The 23,037-nt window shown below is 45.0% G+C and overlaps 1 protein-coding gene across 1 annotated transcript in view; it reads right to left on the reverse strand.

Moving 5' to 3' along the window:
- Positions 1 to 9,515: 9,515 nt before the first annotated feature.
- The window catches only part of Prkcb (protein kinase C beta), a 302,610-nt gene continuing 289,088 nt past the window's right edge, over positions 9,516 to 23,037 (reverse strand). Inside the window, exon 17 of the mRNA XM_010623466.2 lies at positions 9,516 to 10,159. Within this exon, the coding sequence (XP_010621768.1) occupies positions 10,007 to 10,159 (153 nt within the window). The 3' untranslated portion in view covers positions 9,516 to 10,006. The remainder of the gene's footprint in view (positions 10,160 to 23,037) is intronic.

Genomic DNA, 23,037 nt, shown 5'->3' on the forward strand with positions numbered 1-23,037 from the left:
ATAGCTCTTCTAGCAAGATTTTGTCAAGCTTTCATTCTCGAAGTCTGTATTATAGAAACAAGACATCTTTTTTTTCTAGTGATAAAATTATATGATAATATTTGAAGATGTTTCAAAATACAACTCACCCCCTATTCCAAACCCTGGAGAATCACTGAACTATGAGTGATTTTCGTAGGGTTTGAAAAGAATGTCTCTACCCAAATGGCTGGGTTTGGAGATGACGCCTGCCGACTGCTATCTAATGCTTAACATTTGGAAATAAATCCACAAAACACAGAAGCAGAACAGATGGTCTGTGAGTTTCGTCCATTCTCTGTAGCTTTTCACCACTCTCTGCAGCATCAGACGAAAAGGGGTTTGGGCCAAGCCCAGGTGGGTGTACTGCGAGGGGGAGGCAAGCTGTCCCCAGGCCTGAGCCGTACAATGCAACAGCTGTCTTCAGGAGCCCCACAGGAGGCGGGAGGCTGCACCCACAGAGCGGAGTCCTTGCTTTGTGCTGCAGGGGCTGGGAGCAGCCCCAGTGAGGCAGGGGTCTGGAGGCTCTGCTGGCTGTCAGAGTGGCCTCGTTTGTTTCTTCTCCTTTTGTTTCCTGGGGCAATTGGGAAGGAAGTTCTACCTCTGACTGCCACTTCCTGATGGCATCTCTACCTTAAGGACTTGCTTCTGGGATCCTAGCTTGGTCCATTTAACAGCAGTTGTGTTAGTCTCAAGGCAATGATCTGACACTCACAGGGGTGCTGTAACAACTTATCACAAATGAGGTGGCTTTAAATGGAAGAAATATATTCTCTCTTTGGTTCTGGAGGCCCAAAGTCTAAAAGCAGGAGGCCAGCAGGGCTATGCTCTCTCTGGAAGTCCAGAAATCCTTCCTGGGTTCTTCCAGATTTCTAGCAGCTATCATGCTTCCTGGCTGCAGCTGTCTCTCTCTGCTACATTTCGGCACGTCTGTATCTTTGTTATCTCTCTTGGCCTCTCTCTCATAAAGATACCTTGACAGTATTTAGGGCCTGTCCTGATTATCTGAGGTAATTTCATCATCTCAAGAATCTTAACTAACCACTTGTGCAAATACATTTGTCTCAAAGCTATAAATTCTAGACTTAGGCCACGGTTTGCACGAGTGTCCCTCAAAGGCCCATGCTTTAAACCTTTGGTCCCCAGGGTGATGCTACTGGAAGGCAGTGGAATCCTTAGGAGGTGGGGCCTGGTGGGAGGTCTTTTGGTCACTGGGGACCATGCTGTTTGGGAAAGTGGTAGGACATTGGCCCCTTCTTGTCCTTCCTTTTGCTTCCTGCTCAAGACTTGAGAAGTTTTGATCTGCCACATGCTCCCTGCCCTTGTCACCTAGCACCCCAAAAAGATGTCCAAAGCAATGGGGGTCCCTTGATCATGGACAGGAACTTTCAAAACTGAGCTAAGTGAACCTTTTATGTCATAAATAATTATCTCAGATGCTTTGTTGTAGTGATGGGAAGCTGACTAGTATGGTATCTTTGAGTAGCCATGGAACAACCCGCCATGCCAGGTTTTCCTTACCACTGCAGAAACCTTACCTTGCTTTTCTCTCCTTTTAGTCCTTACCTCTTTCCTGTAGCAAAGCCACACACACACACTGATAGTCTCTAGAAAGACTGACGTTGGGATAGTTGGAGGAGCATTTGATTGAGCTCCAGTAGAGTGAGTTAGGCAGGATTTATTGGACTTAGTCCCTTCTCTGTTGCTTTTCTCCTCTCACCTCTGAAAGGATGGAGTGGTCTGGTGAGCCATCCTCCACTTCAACCCTGCACTACTGCAACGGCTTCTGTTTCTCTTCCTGGTATCTCTCGACAAACCCTTGATCTACATCAGGTCATGGCAATCCTGTGCCCACAGTCCCTGCAGAAGGTAGACTTGGAATAAAGGGGAGCTAGGACAAAGGTCTTCCTAAAATATCCACGTCCAAGCTCCAGAAACCTGTGACTGCTATCTTTCGTAGCAAAGGGGGCTGCTCAGATGTGTTAAGGATCTGAGATGAGAGACTATCTTCAATTCTCTGGGCGGACCCAGTGTGATCGCGGACAGAAACAGAGCTGTGATGATGTAAGCAGGGGGTGGAGTGACGCTATTTGAAGATAAAGGGAGACTGTCAGCCAAGGAATACAGGCAGCCTCAGGCAAGTGGACAGGACAAGGAAACAGAGTCTCCTCCTGAGCCTGGGAAAGGAAGCGTCTCTGTGGTTGTGTTGGTTTTAGTCTACAGGAAGACTGTGATCTCCTACTTTCAGAACATCAAGATAATAGCTGTATTCTCTTGAGTTATACAGTCTGTGATGGCTTGTCATGGCAACAGCAGGAAACTAATACAATCTCAAGGGGTTCTCAGAGTTTATGAAGTTTTCATCTAGGTCTGCATGCGTCCACAGGACGAGGCCCCACCCACCACTGTCTCTGGCCCACGCCTCCCACTACTTTACCAGTGCTCCCCATTCTTCAGCCAAATGGAGCTCCTTTCTGTTCTTTGGCAGGTGTATCGGTCAGCTTTCCTGCTGCTGGACACAAAATCTGACATTCACAACTCAGGAGAGGTTTCATTTAGCTTAGGTTTTGGGAGGGGGTTCAGTGCATAGTCAGCTGGCTCAAAGCTGGAACATCATGGCAGAAGGGCACGGAAGGGCAAAGCTGCTTAGTTCATGGTTGTGAAGGAACCATGGGGGAACAGCCCCAAAGAGAAATGGGCGGGGGACCGGTAGAGCAACCAGACCATGCCTCCATCACTCCCCAGGCACACCCAGGAGTGTGCTTTAATAATCTGCTAGATATTTCTTAATCCATAGAAGCTGAGGTGTCAGAATTAACAATCACATCACGTGAAGCCCTAGGCACTGTCCCTGTTGTTCCCTTGGTCTGGAAAACTTTGCTCTTGTTCCTTACCATTAAGCTTAAACTACCGCTCTGTCGAAGAGGTCCTTACTTGACTGTTTGGTTTAAAGAACCAACAACTCAAGTCATTCCCACCCCTTCTCGTGTCCAGCCCATTACCCACTTGTTTGCATCATTCCATAGATTGCTACCTGCAATCATGTTATTCACTATATTTAATATGCACTCCTTCTACAAAGTCAGCTGCATAAGAAAAGGGCAGATGCTTGCTTTTCCCATCTGGAACAGTCATTGGTCCTGAAGGAAGTTTTGTTGAATGAACGAATGAACGACATATACCTTCCATGCCCAGTGACTTCATGGGCTGCCCGACAGAGTTTCAGCTCTTCTAATAGAGTAACAATGAGCAAATCACCTCGAAGCCTAGTCTGAGCTCAAGAATACAGAGGATAAGATCTGGAAGTATTTTCTCCTCATTCTTCTATTCATCAACGTTCCCTTCAACCTTAACATCATTTTCAAAGATTTCTCTTTGTTCACCCATTTGCTCGGCTGTGTGAACTGAAAGTTAAAACAATTTCCCGAGTAAGATGAAATATCCTCAGGAGCTCCTCTGCTGAAGTTCCCTTTTGGTTTTCCGCTGCTTCATTAAGGAATCTGAGGCTGCTCATGTCTTGGGGGTCCAAGGAACTCCTGTTTTGAGACCCATGGTATTTATGCTGTGTACTGTCTTGTTTATTCTTTTATTAGATTTATTGGTACAATTTAGGTATACAAGACAGTTACATTACTCATTGAGATCTTGTACCTTTACATAACCTATCTTGGTTCTTATTTTTCCCCATTCCCCTGCCCTCTCTTCACCCCCTCCCACTACCTTTCCCTGTTATTTCTAGTTTTTAATTTACTCATATTTTTTCTTTCCCCTTCTTACTTTTCCCCTACCCCTCCCACTTCTCCTACTCCTTTAGAGCTTTTCTTCCTATTATACAATATCAATTATACATTTTGATCCTTATTTACATTTTTTATATTTTCACATCAGAGAAACTATTCAGTATTTACATGTGTCCTATTAATTTCACCTAAGAGTATGGCCTCAGTGTGCATCTACTTTTTGGAGAATGACCCGTGCGCAGCTGAGAAGAATGTATATTCTGATTCTGTGGGGTGGAACACTCTGTAGACGTCTACTAGGTCCATTTGTTTAAAAGCTTGGTTCAGTTCTAGTACTTCATTGTGATTTTTTGTCTAGATGATCTATTATTTGTGACAGTGGGGTATTGAGGTCCCCCACTACAATTGTATTAGTGCTTGTTTGGTTTTTCATGTTACTTTTGTTTTGTATAGTTGGGGGCATTAGTATTTGGTGTATACATATTTATGACTGTCACCTCTTCCTCTTGGATTGTTCCCTTGCCAAGGATGTAGTGACCTTCTTTGACTCTCTTAATTAGTTTTGGTTTGAAATTTACTTTGCAGGAAATGATAGCTACCCCTGCTTTTTTCCAGGTTCTTGTCACATGGAGAACTATTTTCTATCCTTTTACTTTCAATCTATGAGTTTCTTTTTGAACTAGGTGCATTTCTTGCATACAGCATATTGCTGGATTTTGTTTCTTAATCAATGCTACCAGTCTTAAAGAAACATTAATTTCTGTTTTGCTCACAACAAGCCCAACTATTTTGGTCCAAACACTCTTTCTCTTTTGGAATACATCTGTCTTCCCATCTATACCAGCTCAGAAACTCTCAGAGAGGGGACGATCACAGTCTCTCCTGCCTACTTCCTTTCCCTCAAGAAGGAGGGTTGAGCACATCCATGGGATGAGGTACTTAAATACCTCTCTTCCCTACTCCAGGGCAAATTCTGTTCTAATCAGCTCCTGACGTGGCTCTTGATAATCTCTACCTTGCCTATTTATGCTCCCAGATAATTCCTCCCTTTGGAGTATGGGATGGACCTAGTAAGTTTGCTTGTAAGGAATAACATACAGCAAAAATGATATAATGTCACCTCTGGGATTAAGTTTTGGAGGGATTGAACTTCCCATTTTACTAGTATTCACATTATATTGTCTTCTTAGTGTGTATACTTTAAGTAAGCCCTGGTGTGGTTGGAATGTTTATATGTTGGAAATTTAATCCCCAAATTCATGTGCTAATGGTATTTGGTGGAGGGGCCTCTGGAAACTAATTAGAATAAGATGAGGTCATGAGGGTGTAGGCATTAGTGGCTTTATAAGAAGAGGAAAAGACACTCAAGCCAGCATGCTCATTTTGTCTCACCATGTGATTCCCTTTACCACCTTATGTAACAAGAAGGCCCTCCCTGGATACCCAGCAAACACTGGTCCCACACTCTTAAATGTTTCAGCCTCCAGAACTGTAGGTTAAATAAACCTCATTCTTCATGAATTATCCAGCCCTGGGTATTTTGGTTTAGCAGTGGAAAACAGACTAAGACGCTGCAGAATTTTGTCTCACCAATTACACTCAGCTCTCTGCTCCACTGACAGAAAGGCCTACTTGGCCAGGAACATGGCAAGCTTCTGCTAAGAGCCAATAAAGAACTGGGGCCCTCAATGCAACAGATGACATGGAACTAAAACACAGCAATACCCACATGAGTGACGTTGAAGTGGATTCTCCCCAAGCTTGAACCTTCAGATGAGATCACAGTGCCATTCAACACCTCAAGTGTGGCTTACGAGAAACTGAGAGAGAGCAGCCGGCTAAGATCTCCCCAGATTCTAGACACATTAAAAATGAAAAATAAAATGTGTGTTGCTTTAAGCTGCCAAGTTTTAGGGTGATGCATTAACTGCCATATATAACCAATGAAAGCCACAATTTCTAGGATTTCTCTTTGGAATCTGATTCCACTTTGTTAGGGCTCTATCCAAGTTTTAGGGTGATGCATTAACTGCCATATATAACCAATGAAAGCCACAATTTCTAGGATTCCACTTTGTTAGGGCTCTTTAATAGGATAAGCAGCCAACTCATAAACCTTTCATTTGCTGGGCATTGTCCTTTATGTGTTTAGTACCCTTAGATCTTGTAAAGAGGAGTCACTGGTTGAGAACAGAGCTGAATGTCCTTGCACGTCTTATTTCTTGTAATCTCACCCTGACGTAGGGCCTAACTGGAGCAGGGAGCTGAGAGGCCAGCATTTGTGAGACAAAATTCTGTAATGGATGGAGTGTGACTCACTCTATGGGCAAAGCATTTAGGGTTCAATATTTGTTGTTTTTGAAAATTAGAATTCATTTTGGAGCCTGAATTGGTTCCTAGGAAGTGGTGAGCAGAATTCCACTTGGGTCAAAGCAATGTCTCACTTCGGAACAAGGAAAGATATATCTCAGATACTTGGCTTTCAGACTTTAAGAGCCAGGTATGGGTAAGTGGTACTGAATCAAATCACCTGATTTGATTCCCATTTATCTTGCTTTGCATTGCTTCCTGATTTCATCAGTATCTCAGCTTGCTTGTGAGGTCAGAAAAATAAAACCATGGTGAAAACAAGATCAGAATATTTAAGCAGTGTCATCATCAGTGTGAGGAGCCTAGGTGATTGGGTCTCAGATTGGCCCTGGTTATCCAGCTGACAAGCCTAAAATTTGGTATTGTGTCTTTGTTGAGACTAAAGATTCTGACCACAGGGGAGCCCAGGATATTTCTAGCATTTCCTTCCCAGTCTGTCTCCCTCTTTGATGCTTTCTACGTTCATAAACAATTCCACTGATAGACTGTGTGGTAGACACAAAATTGGTCACCGATTGTGCCATCCCTGTCTGCTCACTTCTGCAATGCCCTCCATACAGAGGTGGAGTCTCCTTCTCCCCTCTTTGAATTTGGCACACAGGAAAGAAGTAAACACAGTATAAGCTAAGACTTGAAAAGTCTGTACACTCAACTCTCTCTCCTCTGGCTGCTCTTGGAGTCACAAAAACCACTGTATGAAGAGGCCCATCCTATTCTGGAACATCAGAGAATAGTTGGGACAAACAGACATCTCACAAGCTTCCCCTAGGCCAGTGGGGGCGAACCCATGGCACGTGTGCCACAGCAGGCTGTTGGTGTCCATTGAAAGCTCTAAAAGGTTCGCCATCACCACCCCAGACCAATCTGTCAAACACGATACATGTGGATGAAGCCACCCCAGAGCTGACTTTCATGCTGCCAGAAGAAACACAGGCAGGTCCACAGAGGCAAGCTGGGGTGGAGAGACCCCAAAAACCATCACTGTGAACCACATCAGTGGTTGATTTTAAAAATACACTGTTTTGAGGTGGTTTGTTATTCAATATTAGGTATGTGTTGTATAGACTCATATCCTGCACATGTTTGCATCGATTCACCTTCTTGGTGGGTTGTGAGTTCCGGAAGTTGAAAGGCTGTGACTTCATAGAAAGTGGAATTCAGGCCCTTGCCTTTGGCAGTGAGTTTGGCTATGAGTAAAGAGAGACTTCCGCGAACCAATGTAATGTCAAGTGAGTTACTACTGCTTCTCAGACTGGTCTGTCTCCCACACACTGCTAGCCTCAAAGCATTTTGGAGTAGCTCAAAATTCCTATCTATACAGCACCCAGCTTTACGGCTTGCTTTATAAGTATACATCCACTTTGTCCCAAGAGAAGCTTCCAGCTAGAACAGAAAAGAACAGCAACCAAGTGCAATGTTACTTCTATAATTCTTTTATAGTCACAGTTATAAAATGACTGTGCTTTCCAAACGGACCACTGTCACTCAAATCATTCGCCCTAGAGGAAGCCAGCTACTGCGTCCAGATGCAGCCTCACAGAGAGGCTTGTGTGGCGCGGGACTGAAGCTGCCAATGATCATGTGAGGAAACTCAGTAGTGAATTCCAGGCCCCCCAACTGAACATGCACAATGTCAGGACAACATCAGGTGATAGCCTGCGACTTCATGAGAGACTAAGCCAGCTAAGTCATATTAGGTTTCTTATGCAGAGACATTGAGAAATAACAAATATTAGTTGTTTTAAATTTGGGGGGCAGATTGTTACACAGCAATGGATAACTAATGTAATTTAGGCTCAGCCAATCAAAGCAATTCACCTGCCACCCTTCTCCACCCAGACATAGTGATAGGTTCAGGAATGTACATGTGACCAGGCTGAGCCAATCACAGTAAACTGCAGGCTTTTATGGGAGCTCCCATTCTTTCTCAGGGGACATGATTCTAGAAGGATGAGGCTAGGACTTCAGCAGCCATCTTGTCCTCATTAGTGGAAAGTCTTTGATTATCTTGTTGGTCTCTCTAACCCTAGGCACTCAGGACTATGCCTGCATCAGAGTAGGTCAATATTTATTAAATAAAAGATTTGTATCTAGCAGGCAGAGAAAGTAGGAAACGCTAGCATAGAATGGTAATCTCTTCATTAGTACCATCTTAAATGAAACATCATCAAACATCTATAGAAGCCTATATATTTTTGTTTTCTAAATATGATGCATAGAATACATGGTTTTTCCTTTAAATTAGCATCCTTCAATTTTAACTAGAAGAGTTTCTAAAATTCTCAAAAAATGGGCTTCCTAGGAAGGATCAGTGGATTCACCGTATCTGCCCAATCGCTGCATGTACTGGGGCTGCTCCAAGAAAGGAGCTGAATCAACTCTGTAGAGAGTCACACCATTCTTAGTGTCTGCATGTACTGGGGCTGCTCCAAGAAAGGAGCTGAATCAACTCTGTAGAGAGTCACACCATTCATTTGACAGGTTTGCTCTTTTCTTCTACCCACCGGCCTTAGCAGCTACAAAGGCATGTGCTACAGGTTGGATTGCTGCATCTTTCGGAAAGAAAACAGAAGCATGACTTCATTCAGAAAGTTTCAGGCTGACACCCAGTGATTCAGTAATATGCCACTCCTCTCCCAGAGAGTGAGACCCTTTCTCCTGCCAGCAACACTTACAAATAATCTCCCTTGTGCTTCCATGTTCTCTTGGGCCTCTCTAGACAAGTATGGCTACTGAGGAAAAGGTACATATATTTTTTCTTTTGCAAGTGGTAAACTAAAATAGGATAAAATAGTGAAAGGTTAGCGTGTGTGTTTTACAAATGGTAACATCCTTAAAGACCATAAAAAAGCCTTCTCTCTGTACTGACACCTGCCTCCTTGCTGACTTTCATCACAGCTGGGATGAAACTTTTGTTATGTATCTTGTGCTCAATAATAAGCGTGAAGCACACTGACCGGGCAGCTGTGCAGAAATACTGATTACAGGCACAGGAAATATCGAGGTCATCAAGTCTGTGAGTCACAAATGGCAGTGAGGGAGGTGTTTGGAAGGTGTAATTCAGCAGGGGCAGCAGGGACAAGTGAGATGAGAACGCACACTTCTCTTACAGGAGAGTGTCGTTTCTCAGTTCTACTGGATTATTTCCAAGTGCACATGTATGGCCAGTGCTTCCAGTCTTCTGGTTTTTCCCCAAGAGAATTTTAAAGTCCAGAGACTTATACAAATTATTCCAATTTTAAAATGTTGACTATGATTTCAATTAAATAACATTCTGTTAGACTGAAATGAAGCGTATCTGTTGACAACATGAGACTATGAATCTTTAAATTGTAATGTTTGCATCACAGATCCTTTAAACATAGCCATGTAAACAAGATAGTTTGCATGTATTGATTCAGTTTAATCATATCAATTCTTAAAACATTTTCCTCCAAGAGACAATAGTTCACAGTAATTGCAAAGCTTACTCACAACTTTTAAAAATACCAGTCATGCTTAGCATTCAAAGAAGATATTAGAGAATAACTGTAAAAACTTTTACCAGGAACATCAGCTTCTGACTTTAAAAATTACAAATACTGAAGCATTTTGGTGTCAGACACAGTAGTTTTGACATTGTTTGTTCATTTGATGAGTTTCTGGAAGTTTGGGAAATTTCATCTCTATAATTGAATAATGCGCTTATTCTAAACTAAACATTTTCAAATGTAGAAAACAAACTAGTAAGCTACACATACAAAGAAAAGCCCTCCAAGACAAGCTCTCCACAAGTGGAATGCCAGCATGTGCACCATGAGCCCTGGAAGACTAGAATTGATACATACACTTGGCCTGAGGTTTTACACCCCAGGTTCAACAATGGAATTTGCATTCACCTACACATTAATGACAAACTCTGGGTTAGTATAAGAGAAGCCAGCAAATTCATTTTGGTCCAAGTTCATGATGAAGAGTTTATCAGTGGGAGTCAGTTCCACAGGCTGTCTGGTGAACTCTTTATCGAAGTTGGAGGTGTCTCGCTTGTCTCTCTGCCAAATGGAAAGCAAACACATTAACACAGCATAAGAAGGAAACATGACCGAGACATGCCAGTTATTGGAAGGCTAGTGACATCTATTTAGCAGGGTCAGAAAGAGCCCTGTGCTGACTATTTTTAGCAGCTGCATTACACATGGGAGCTTCATTTCACATTGTACATTGGTTTCAGGATAGAAAACTTGGTGAACGTTTTCTGTGAAAGAATGTAAGTCTTTGAATTTCTTTAAGGACTGACCGTAAAGTGGTATATGTGTGTGTGTGTGTGTGTGTGTGTGTGTGTGTGTGTGTATGTGTTTTCTTTGACTTTGAGATTAAATAGGTAACTACTTCTTACCATGCATGATGTCATAGAGTTAGCTATTAGATAGAATGTCCCAGAGAAAATCCACTCACAGCGCCCCCTGTGGCTATGAGGCCTCCTTGGGAAAGGGAGAAATGTGGTGCAGCTCCCAGAAGGCCGAATAGCCAAGTGGGGAATCATACACCACTGGTCCATAAGAGGCTGATCACTGCCCACCTCACACTCATTGGTGTAGCCAAGGTTTTGAAGGAACTGCTCAAAAATCTACCCATAGAGTACAATTTGGGTCTTCATCAGCCAGAGGTTGTCTTCAAAGACATGGATAGTATGTATCTAATCAACACACTGTATGAAACAAAACCCAAAGCTTAAAAGAAGATCTGGGAGGGCAGCCCTAAAAAATGAAGTGACTCAGTTCTCCTGGTGACTCTGGCATCTCTTTCTTCTTCTCTTTAAAGTGCATATTGGGGGTATTAGCAATTCCAGTTTACTGGAATAATCTGGGCTAATTGGTCTTCCATACGATCCTCCGATATCTCCAGGTTCCCTGCCCTCCTATCACCTCTTCCCATCTTCATCTCACCTACCTGGAGGGCAGGCAGAGCTGGAGTCCTCATTCCCCCATTCTTGGCGTACGAGCAACCTGGGGCACAGGTAGGTAAAGTGACCTGTTCACCACTGTGAAGTGGGCTGGTGATTTTACCCTGACCACCTCACTATGGAGTCTGTCCTGTTTAGCCCCTCTGGCTGGAGGGACAGCCTTGTAGCTGTCTTATTATAGGACAAATGAGGACAAGGCCTGGGCTTCACCGGTGACAGGTGAGTTGCCTGGCTGGTGAGGGAGAGAAGGTCAGTGAGGACCACTGGCTCGGAGTTTGGCCAGTCTCATGGGCTAAACTAAACCACACTTGCAGGATCTGGCGTGGGTTTAGGGTTAGCCCTCTAAAAGGACCTGCGGAGAAGGATTTCTCATTACTGGGCTCATTCTCCTTTGCAAAACTTTCACAAACGCTCCTGCTTTTTGGCTGCTCCCTTGACACAGGCAAATGTCTCCATGGAGTCCCTAGTTCCTCTTGTGGAATGTGGGTGAGGATGTGCAAATGAGGGGGACAAGACTGGCAGCGGGAGTACAGTGGAAAAGCATGGCCAGAAAGGATCAGGCTAAGGGTGCCGGTGGCGCTGGCCTCCAGGTGATGGGCCTCCTCCGGCCGTGTTCCACCTATCCTGCCCTGCCGTGTCGTCAGGGGTTAGCCTGTGCTGTGGTGTGGTGCTCCCGGTGTCACTTCCTGTGTCCAGAGGAAAACTCCAATGCCTCCCCTAACTCAGGAATCTCCTGTGCACCCCTCTACTGCTGTCCAGAAGACATACGTGAACACCCTGTAATTGTTTTCATCACATCTATTGCTTTGCTTTCAGAAAATGTTTTATTTCATGTTCTTTCTTGGAGGGCAGGGTCCTTGTTTGCTTCTTTACTATATTTCCAATGCCAAGAATAGCAGCTGGTACACAGTGGGCTGTTCATAATTACTCGTTGAATGAATGAATAATGACTGGACTGAGGGTGAGTTTCTCAGCTTTTGCCAATTCATTGTCACTTCTGAGCCAGAGACCTCGCTCTGAAGCAGAATTGTGGAATTTGTTTCCATTGGTCCCGAGTCTCCCAAGTGGGCCCGGCCATTTTGAGTCCCAGTATGAACTGAAATGTCTGAGGGGCCAGGAGGTAGGCCTCTTCCAGCCCCTCCCACAACAGCAAACCTACTTTGCCCTTCCCTGCCTGAGGGCACGCAGCCAAAATTCTCTTCTCACCAACCCAGCTTTGGAAAAGCCCTTCCCACTTGTGGTGATGGCGATGACTCATGCTTTGGGAAGCCACCTGATTCAAATGGGGGTTGTCCGAAAAGGCAACCTGTGGGAAGATCCTCCTCCATGGAAATGTTTCAGGACTTTACCCTGGAATTCAGGGAGAATGGTACGTTCTGTTGGGACAATTCCTTCTGGGTTAACAGCATCTGAAGCCACATGAGAACAGCAATGTGCATCCCAACAGGGCTATTAATCCCACTGGACTCCTATTAGTCCCCCAAGAGGGACACTGTGATCATGGCCCCATTCTTTCTTAGAAGAGGAGCAGGTCAGTGAGAAGTCTAAGATATTAAAAGAGAGATTCTTAGATGCCAGTAGACAATTAGCCATGGCTAACAAGGACTTTGTTTGGATTTTCCTACTTACTTAAAAAAAAATTGTTCCCCAATTCAGATCCTTTTAGAAAATTTCAGCCTGTCTAATGTGCATGCGTGTCTGTCCGGGGGCAATGTGTTGGAAGGGAAGTGGCATCTCCAGCAGGGCCAGAAAGAGTGATGCTTGCAGAAATCTGAGTGATTTTCTCTGGGAGCTGAGACACAGGACTCGGATTCAAACTTCAAAATCAGTTCCCTCTCTCCTTGTAGAGACAGTACAGGTATTCATTTCTGCTCAGAGCCTCGTGACTCTGTGGTCTGTTCAGGCATGATGATTTCTAGAAAGGAGCCCACCCCATCCACCACCCCTACCTTTCTCTTTCCCCACCCCTCACATGAAACGACTGTCACAGAAATCCAGGTCAAGATGCTCCTGCAGTGCGTTGTCCTTCAGCCTCAACCTGTGGCCTACAGAGAGAAAGAGGAGGCCCAAAGACACCTGGAAACTTTCTCTTTTGAGAGAAGTTGCTCCTGCCTAACACAGAGACGTTCTCTCCAGAGCACATCATTCTTTCAGTTTCTTGTGTAAGGAATGGCCTTCCACGGGGTGCCATGCTGGGGGAATGGGGGAGTGCAGGAAGCAGGTGACGGATTGCATCTATATTAGTTTTCACCGTGCTGCTGGCATTCAGCCTGGCACACACTTGGTGCTCAATAAAGGCCCGCTGAATGAGTGGAAGGTGGGATAAGCAGATGGCGGCAAAACTAAGCTCTTTTCTTCCTTGATAAATTTGCAAAATATTCTTCAGAGGTTAGATGTGATGAAAGCTCTGTTTCTTGATTTCCTCTGCACTAAAAATGTTGACAGAAAGGAAACGGTAGGAAGTCTGACTAATGATTCTTTCACAGAAGCTTCTCTGAGCAGCCCTCAGCAAAGTGTGATAGGGTAACAGGGACTGTGGCTTGAGTTTCTATTTCTGCAAGCTATGAAACTTGAAAAGTAATGGTAAGAATTTGGAAAATTTCGAGTGTAATATATATATGTATATAGTATATATGGCATTATATCTATATATCTATATATCTATATATATATCTCCACTATATTGCATCTATCTACCTACTTATCTATCCATCCTATCTTGTGTTCTAAGCTTGTCTCAGACCATTGGTCAGTGACCCAGTATTTCTCCATGATTTTTATCCTGAGCACATGCGCATGAAAGGCTTGGCAATCCAACAGGAAGGGTGAAGGACTCAAATAACTGGCCAGGTGATGGGCATAGCTCAGAGGGTCTAGTCATATTGTTCCAGAGCAGAAAGAGTCCTGCCTGCAGGGGCAGGATAGCTGGGCTTGGATGGCAAATAACCAAGCCCGGGCAAGTTTCCTCCCCTCTCCAGATGCCAGTCTCCCCAGTCATCGAGTGAAGGGGTTCTGTCCAGACTCCCTTCCTCCTCTAGCCTCCTAAGCTTGTCAGGTAAGACTTCACTGTCTTTCACCTCAAGTCCAGATCTCTACCTCAATGGCAACCACGGGGATGGTCCCCAAGCCTGAAGCAAGGTGAAATGAGAGGGCAGAAAAGAACAAACTTCGAGGCATTTTGCCCAAGCAGAAACCAGAGGCATTGCTGTCTAAGGGATGAGAAGTCTCTGAGCATATTTGTCAAGTTTTTAAAGTTCCCTTGATGATCTCTCAGGAGTGCTGAAATTTCTGAAAATCTCTTGAGCTGGGGTAAGAATTCTCTGTAGGGCTAAGACTAGCGGGAAGCGATAGGCAAGGATGAGGGGTCACCTGTCACCCCCATCCATTCGGACAAAGTGACATTTCTCCCACCCGAGGGTTTTCCTTGGGCTTCTGGGAGCTCACAGAGTTGCTTCTAGAAAGCTTACTCCAAGCTGGGAGGTGATTTTGATGAGAAGATGAAGAGCCCGGCCATTCCCAGCTGGCCTCTGGGCTCGACTCTGGTGAGAAGAAGTGTGTCAGAGCCCCAGCCGGGCCACTCCACCTCATTCCAAGCCACCAGGAGCCCCTGCATAGTCCATAGCCCCTTCCTCTCTGGTGGAACATGGGGACTGAATTGATCTCTGGATTTAGTTCCTTTCTCCCAAGTTTCTTCCTTGGGCCCTAATTTGTAGTTTGGGTCCATATTTTTCAAAGAGAGTAGTTTTCCTTGAAATAGCATCTCTTCTTTTCTTTCTCTTTTTATTGCATCTTGATGCTAGAAGAAAAATGGCACATAACAGATATCCAGATACAAATGAACATTTCCAGAAACATCTTGCAAAACATCAAAGTGCAGAATACAACTATCTTTGTTCCAAGAGATGCTGTCTTTCTCAGAGCACTTAATTAGGTTTTCAAAGCCAGCGACAAACCTAGACAAATAATCTCCCAACAGGTCTGAGTCTGCTGGGACCCACAGCTCTCTTCTTGGTTGAATCAAAGCAGGTCACTGTAGTTAATAACATCTGGACATATATTTTAAAGCACATGTAACAAAGTGAGGAACTTTTTTTTTTTTTGCATTTGGACAACAGAAATCAAACCCCAAAGCAAATAAAGTTTGAAATGTAATGTAAAACCATGGCCCTCGGGGGCCTTCTAGAGTGACCATGTTGTTTCGGGAATGGTACCAAATGCCCTCTTTGAGTAGTTTGGGGACAAGGGTGACCAGGAACATAACCATCAGGAATTAGTGTGTGTGGGGCAATACCAAAGCTGGTTGCCTTTTGACCCCTGGAAGTGTTTTTAGATCACAACTGTCTAAAAACACACTTGAAATTTTAGAAGGACTTAGATAAGCTTCTTAACTTTGAGTTAAAAAATAAAAATAAATATTTATTTTTAGCATGTTCTTTTCAAAGCTCTGCTGCCTTGGGAACAGGCAGAGTGGAGGGATTCCCTTCAGGGCAAAGCAAGCACATACCTGGAGAGAAGCCAAATTCCAAACCTGGAAGGGGAAAGAACACTGCTAGCATCTGATTCACCTACCCATTTTGTAGGAAAGACTCTGTACTGGATGATAGGGGTGAATACAGCAGTGCAGGAAATGAGGGAAAGAAAGCAGGCATTTTCTCTCCCCATTGGATCGACTTAGCTGACATGCTGGGGGCATGAAGACTTCAATAACGTCTCAATTATGCAGCAGTATTTTCTACGTGTTACCTGCATAATTCCATCTCGTAGAGATGCTCCACACTACCAGAGGACATTTGGGTTCCGAAACATGGTCACTCTAGGCTCAGCAGAAAACAAAACATGGATGCAACTTGGCAATGAAAAGATGTCACCACAACAGCTGTTGAGCTTGAATGACAGAAATGAAGGACGGAAATCTACACATCTACTTAGCTCTTGACTTCAGGTTTTAAAAATTCAGAGTTAACAAAGGAAAATCCTTCGAATTCTGACTGGTCAATATTCCTGATGACTTCCTGGTCAGGAGGTGTTAGGACTGGTGGGTGGCGGGTGAAAAATCGGTCGAAGTTCTCAGCATTTCGCCCACACTATGAGAGGGGAAGAAAAGAACTTGTGGTGGGTGGGAAAAACAAAAGCAAAAGCCAAAACAAAACAGAAACAACCAAAGTTGGGTGTGGTTTTCTCCAATCCCTTCCTAACTCAGAGAAGTTGTGTCAGTGATCAGAAATGAGAGCAACATAAAATGCAACATTCTCATGACCGTGGGTACATGGCCCTGGGCTCCGCACGTTGAACTGCTGTAGCTCATGAGTTGCCCCTGGTTTCCTTCTGGGAAATCAGAAGATGTATGGCAAAGGCGTGAGATGGCAGGGCCAGCGGTATGTGACATATCCCCCCCACCTCGCCCTGAAGATTCAGTCAAGCTCCTCTGCTGGAAAAAATGGAATGTACCTCAATCTTTTGTGTGCTACAAGATGCAAAACAACCCATTTATACATCACCTGGGAGATCTCAATATCTAGCAGCAGATTCCTTAACACACTGTCCTGTGGCACTTGATCAGGAACAATAGAAGTTTCCAGCTGAACAGGATACAGCTTAAAAACTCCAGCCAGTGGAGGAAGATCCTGACCACAAGATCTAGGCTTGGTGCCCACAATGCCAGGGCCAACATACCCACTGCCCCGGTAACTGCCTCAGCCATTGACCCTTAAGTAGTACATGGTGCCAGGAGGTAAACTCTGCTGTCCTCTTTCCAAACAGCAAGACGTGGTGTGGCAGGAAACAAACCAGTGCTGAATGAGGCAGTTGGGCTCCAGAGAGAAGACCACTCCCATGTTCACCTATCCTGCTGGTCCCTCTATATGAGCAGACGGTGGTCAGAGGTAAGGATGCAATGTGTGTGGGGGTAATGCATACACGAGTGCACACACTAATTCAAACCTACACGTCACCAAATCTGGGGTCCTTTGTTCTTCATTCTGTGCCAGTAAAACCCATTTGCACAGAAGCTCTAAGTAGTTCAGTAAACATTCAAATAGGAAGTAACTGCACCCTGCTAATAATATTGTAGTAGAAGGAGTAGTAGTGGTCATAATGATGACAGTTAATATTTATTGTTCATTGGCCGCAGGCAGGCTCTCTGCAAAGCTCCTTACCTGTACTATTATATTTAATATTCCCAGTGACCCTAGGGAGTGGGTATTACTGTCCTCCCCATTTTACAGCTGAAGAAACTGAGACCAGGGAGATTATGTCATTTGCAATCAGAAAGATGATGATTTCCACTTTGGACCTGATGACTTGGGAGGCCAATGAGATTCTAGGCGAGGACAGAGGGAGTCAGAAGTTCAGCTTTTGAGGCTCAGAAGAGAGATCTCAAAAAGAAATCCAAATGACAAAATAAGGAGGGCAGATGTTACTAACAGTGACAATAGCCACTGGGTACTTTCTATGCAGGCTAAGTGTCTTTGTATACATTTCCTTTTTAATTTATGTAAGGACCCTGTGAGGTAAGCATTTGATTCCCATTTGCCAAAGATAAAGGTGCCCCCAAAACTGTTGTGAGCAGTGGGAGATCTGAGAGAGAGCAACATCAGCCAAACTAAGGATTGAGGATGCAAGGACGAAGGCACTGTCATAACTGAATTGTGCCCCGGGGGTGGAGCGGGAAATTGCTCAACATGGGCTGTTGCATTTGGCCACTGGACAGATGGGGAGGAGCCAGGGAGGGTGGCCCAAGCTCCTGGCTGGGACAATGGGGTATGCTGAGAAAGTCAAGGGGTGTGCGCGCCTTTTAAGGGGAACCAGGTGTATTTGGTGTGCGCAGAAGTGGTGCAGTTCTCAGAAAGCCTTGGCCTCCCATTTGCTTCTTCGTTGGGCAGAAATGAGCCCAGGGGTCCCTAGCTGGCAGATGTGGAGGTGAATCCTGACATCTTGCTGCGCACGCACTGTGAAATTCTGGGTAAGCTTCCTAAGGTCCCCAAGTTCCTCTTTGGTAAAACAGGAGCAACTGCAGCTCCTGTCTTATGAAGTCAGGATGAAGATGGAATGAGATCCCGCATGCACTCACTCAGCGCCTTGCACCTGTCAGGGTCATCTGGCTCTTGTTTTCCCTGCAGACAATACGTGCTTCTTGCGCTAGGAGATTTTCATGGTGTTTAAATTTTGGACACCGAAGATCAGCCTTGAATTTTTAACAGCCTCTTGTTAGACTTAAAGAGACATACTTTTTACTGAGCTAAACTGCTTTCTCCTTTCATTATTATGTTAATAGAAGAAGAAAGCAACCTCCATGTTATAGAATACATTTCATATCGATTTTGCTACGGGAACTTTAAAAACAAATTGGATAAAAGGACATGAAGAACAAATTCCCAATGAAGCAAAGACATGGACACAAAAAAAGTTGTAGAAATAAACGTTAAGTCAAGGCGTTTATATTGTGATAATGGAAAAGGTATTTCAAAAGGATGTAAACGAAGAAGCAATATAGAAAAAAAAGTTGATTAAGTCTGATTACATAAAATTAAAAATTTATGTATGGTTAAAAAAACCAAAGTAAATCTAAAGGCTAAGAACAAGTTAGAAAACTATATTTGTAACACTTACAAAAGGAAAAGGGTGCTTTGCAAAGAATTCAATGCATTATAGTAAGAAAAGACAATCCAAATGAAAAATTGAAAAGGGAGAAAACTAATTTTGAACAGTCAAAATATATAAGAACATGCTCAAATCTCATTCATGATTAAGGAGATACAAACAGTGAAGACATGACCTTTGAATACAAGGTCAGTGAAGAGAGAGGAGGTGTCATTTGGACGTCTGTAGGAACAGCATTGTAGTGGGGGGGGCGCTGCAAGTGCAAAGGCCCTGAGGTAGACACTCTCTTACTGTAACCACCGAACAGTACTGAAGCCATAGCAGCCCAAAATCAAGATGGATAGGCGAGGTCACAGAGGAGTCAGGAGCCAAAGCACTGCCATACAAGGACAGCGTATTTTCATCCCAGCTTGATGAGAAATCATGGAGAGCTCCAAGCTCTACATGGTGTGACATTTTAAGAGTGGAAGCAACCATGGAAACAATGAGCCCAGGTTGAATCTGCAAGGATGGAGGAAGGAGAGGATGAGAGTATGAAGGAAGGGGACTATGGGGACAGTGAAGGGACACACTGGGGTTTGTGATGTGGCCGGTGAGAAGAAGAGAGGTACTGTTGGTGTCCCCAAGATTTCTGGCCTGAGCTACTTGGTAAACGAAGGCCACCGGCGTACAGCACATTCATGGAGAGAAACTGAACTCTTGGGAGAAATGAAGTTCATTCACAGGTATCTGAGACCCCAGCAGCGCCAAAGATGCCGGTGGGGACTCTGGGGGCAGACGGGGACAAAGGGCAAGGGCGAGGAGCGAGGAGCCTGGGGTCAGGACATGGGAGAAGGTCCCAGTCACCCAGAGGAGACAGAGGTGGACAGGGCTGAGAAATGGGTGTGGGCGGAGGGGTGAAGCTGAGAGAAGGCTGGGGGCTGAGGGCGGCAGGACTGTGGTGGGAAATGGCACGCCGCCTGGCAGATCTTCAGGTGTTCTTCTTGGTTAGGACACAAACCAGCCAGCATAGGAAACGTATTAGCTGAGACACAGTCTTCCGGGGCCTTTTCTTCTTTAAGAACCACCCATTTCCTGGTTCACACCAGAAGGCTACCGACTGCCCCGGGGCTCCTCAGAGGCCAGGAAGGAGTAAAACAGCTTCTGGCAGCTCACCGCCCCCACCCCACTGCCTGGAGAACAATGAAATCTTAAAGTGGGGTATCACAGAGGATGTGCAGGACAGGGGTTAACCAAGGGGGCACAATTCCGCTGACCAGACCGTGATTTCCCTGCTAAGCAGCATCTTATGGGGCTGGCAGATCTCAGCCTCCCTGTTAAGTGTTTCTGTGTTTTTCAAATGGAGCCGTCATTGCCCATTAGCTTCAGGAGCAGCACTCCCCCCATGGAGAAGGCAGCCCTCCAGAGGCACAGCCCTGTTCAGCTGGAGCCTGCCGCTGCTTGGAGAACGGGAGCCGGTGGCTGGGATCTGATTACAGGGAAGGCATGGACCACACCGGCCTCTATGGTGGGTGGATGCACCGGCCTCCTTTAGTCACTGAAAGAAAATTCCAACTCCCTGTAATGTGGGTACCCCCGGGACAGGGATGGGGCCCCCAAACCAACCAGGTTATTTCAACCACATGCAGTTTTACCAGGGTTGGAAGGGGCAGTGAGAATTTTGACTTTCAGAACTATGCTCCTGAACTTGAGGAAAAAGCGAGGGGATCTGGAAGCTCTTCCATGTGAGGTCTTTTCAGACTCCTCTTCCTTCTGATTTCCGTTCTGTGTGCTGATAGGAGTCTAGCTCTCACATGTGGCCTGGGGTGGGGCTTGGTGGTAAGACAGGCTCTTAGTATATAAGAGGCCGTGGGCTCAACTCAACCACCAGCTCCACCCAAACAAACAAATCTAAGTTTGCTCAGCCACGCCAGCCAGAGAGAGCTATGAACACTGTCAGGCAGAATGCAGTAGCCCCTCGGTCTTCGGGAGAACATGTTCCAGGACACACAGTGGATGTCTGAAACCACGCATAGGACTGAACCCTACACAGACTATGGCTTTTCTGTTATGCATACACACTGACGGTGAAGCTCAATTTAGGAACGAGGCACAGTAATAGCTAAATGTCAGAGGAGAGCACTTATAATAGTAAATATATATTAAAAGTCATTTAACACGGAATGGAATATTTCTTTCTGAAATTTTTCATTTAACATTTTTAACCACAGTTGACAACAGGTAGCTGGAATCACGGAAAGGAAAGTATGTTACTGTCCTGCTCTTATCTGCAGCGCTCCCCAAATCCCAAAGCGCATACTTTTCACAATGGCTTACAGGGCACTGCAGGACTTCACACTGATAACATGGTCTGCAGACCCCTCCACGGCCCCAATACCTTCCAGCTGCCCTGGAACATTCCGGTCCTAGGACATGCACACCTCTCTCACCAGTAAGCCTTTACATCTGCCGTCTTCCCTGCTAGGGACACCTGACGCCCACTTTTCCCTTCATCCAGCTGCCTCCAACCCATCTCCCTCATTTTCAGGAGGGTGTTCCCTCTCCCAGGATGCTTTTCATGATGCCTCCTTCATACTCCCCTCAAAATAAAGTATGTTAATCAAATAAATCATTAGACAAAAAAATTGGAATCAGCTGCCAACAAATAAACACAGTTAAATAAATAATGATATATCTATTACCAGGCAAAACACTTTGAAAAATTAAAAGATATAGAAGACTACTAAATGGCATGGTTATATATAATTACTAAAAGAATGTACGTTTCCATTCTATAAATTATATACACAATTGTATACGCATTATTTATATGCCTATTTATATATGTTTATAGAGATTAGGACAGTTAACAGATTGTTTTAATTTTCTCCTTTATCTTTTATGCCTGACTGTATTTGTGAAAATTTAAATATCAACTACTATGATTATTTTATAATAAGACTCTACAAAAGCTATTTTAAACAAGAGAGCTATTACCATGGAAGAAAGGGGAAAATAAAGAGAGCAGGAATGTTTAGCCAAACTCTTGGGGGCAGCCTGATGCTGGTGAACACGCCTTCGGTCAGTCGAAAACTCCAAGACAAAGTCTCCCAAACGGCTGCCCTACTGCGCGTTCGGGTGCTAAAGGGTGATGAAGAAAGCTAATGTCTGGGTCGTGTCCACCCTCTGCCTGGACAGTGAAGATAAGAGTCCTGCCTCGCAGGGCTCGTGGCCCACAGAAGAGGCAGTTACACACCGGCCACTCTGCACGGCGCATGTGACAGGTGCTGCAGTCGGACTTCGCGGGGAGGAGCCCGAGAGGGGCCAGGGAGCCTACTCGAAGAAAGTGACATCCTAGCTGAGTGGGAGCTGAAGGAAAAACACTGCTTCTCTGGGGGACAGATGGAAAGAGCCCGGGGAGAAATGGGGGTGAAAAGATGACAGACAGAAGCCAGGCGTTGTAATCACATGTTCCGTCTCGGAATAAAGACTGAAAAAGGGTTGGGATGTAGCTCAGTGAGATGGCTCCGAGTTCAATTCCCAGGACTGAAAAAACAATGACAGATGGGCAAGACGCCGGAGAGAAGATGAGGGCCTATGCCGCGCTGTTTGTTGCTCTAGTCTGACAACATCGAAGCCAATGGCCCCGAGGAGCTACCAGCCCGCTCACCATGGCGTGAGGGCCCCTTCAGGCACCAAGACCAGAAAGCCACAGTGAAGTCACCCCAGCCACTCGGCCCAGGCCTGAAGACAGAGGCGCTTTTCAAAGGCACATCTCCCAAGAAGGGGAGGCTCCTTTCTACACCCTGCAGAGGACAGGAAGGACCCGCTCGTGAGAACCAGCCAGCAGAGCACACAGCGGCACACACCTCTGATCATTTTCAAGTCATTTGCGGACAGTGGCTTTTCTCTCCAGCAGAGAGTCAGAAAATATTCAGCCTTTGGTCTGGCCTTTGGCAGAAAAAACAAAGATGAAAGCCTCCTTTTTCCTGATAATAACGAAGGCCCCTTCAATAAGAATATTTATCTTTTCTGTCTACTTAGGAGGAACTTGGCAGGCAGGGTTATTTTATGTTTGCTTGCAAGTTTGTCTGGGTCTTGTTTTTTCTTAATTTCTACTGAAAAACAACACGCAACAGTTTTTCTTTCAGTCTCAGCTTAAATGCCACCTCCTTGGAGAAGCTGCTCTGGGTCACCTTCAAGTAAGGCCGATCTGCCCCTCTCCTTTCCTCTTGTTGTCCACAAGGCCATCTTTGTGCCTTTCATGGCTAATCTGCTTGTGGTTCTATTCCCATCTAGACTGTAAACGCCATGAGACCAACTCTGGTTTGTTCACCCTGTGCTTCCGAGACCCAGGCCGGGCACTCCACGTTACTGAATAGACAAATA

Source organism: Fukomys damarensis, unplaced genomic scaffold (genome assembly GCF_012274545.1).
Source record: "Fukomys damarensis isolate Sample0158 unplaced genomic scaffold, DMR_v1.0_HiC HiC_scaffold_34, whole genome shotgun sequence".
Taxonomy (NCBI): domain Eukaryota; kingdom Metazoa; phylum Chordata; class Mammalia; order Rodentia; family Bathyergidae; genus Fukomys; species Fukomys damarensis.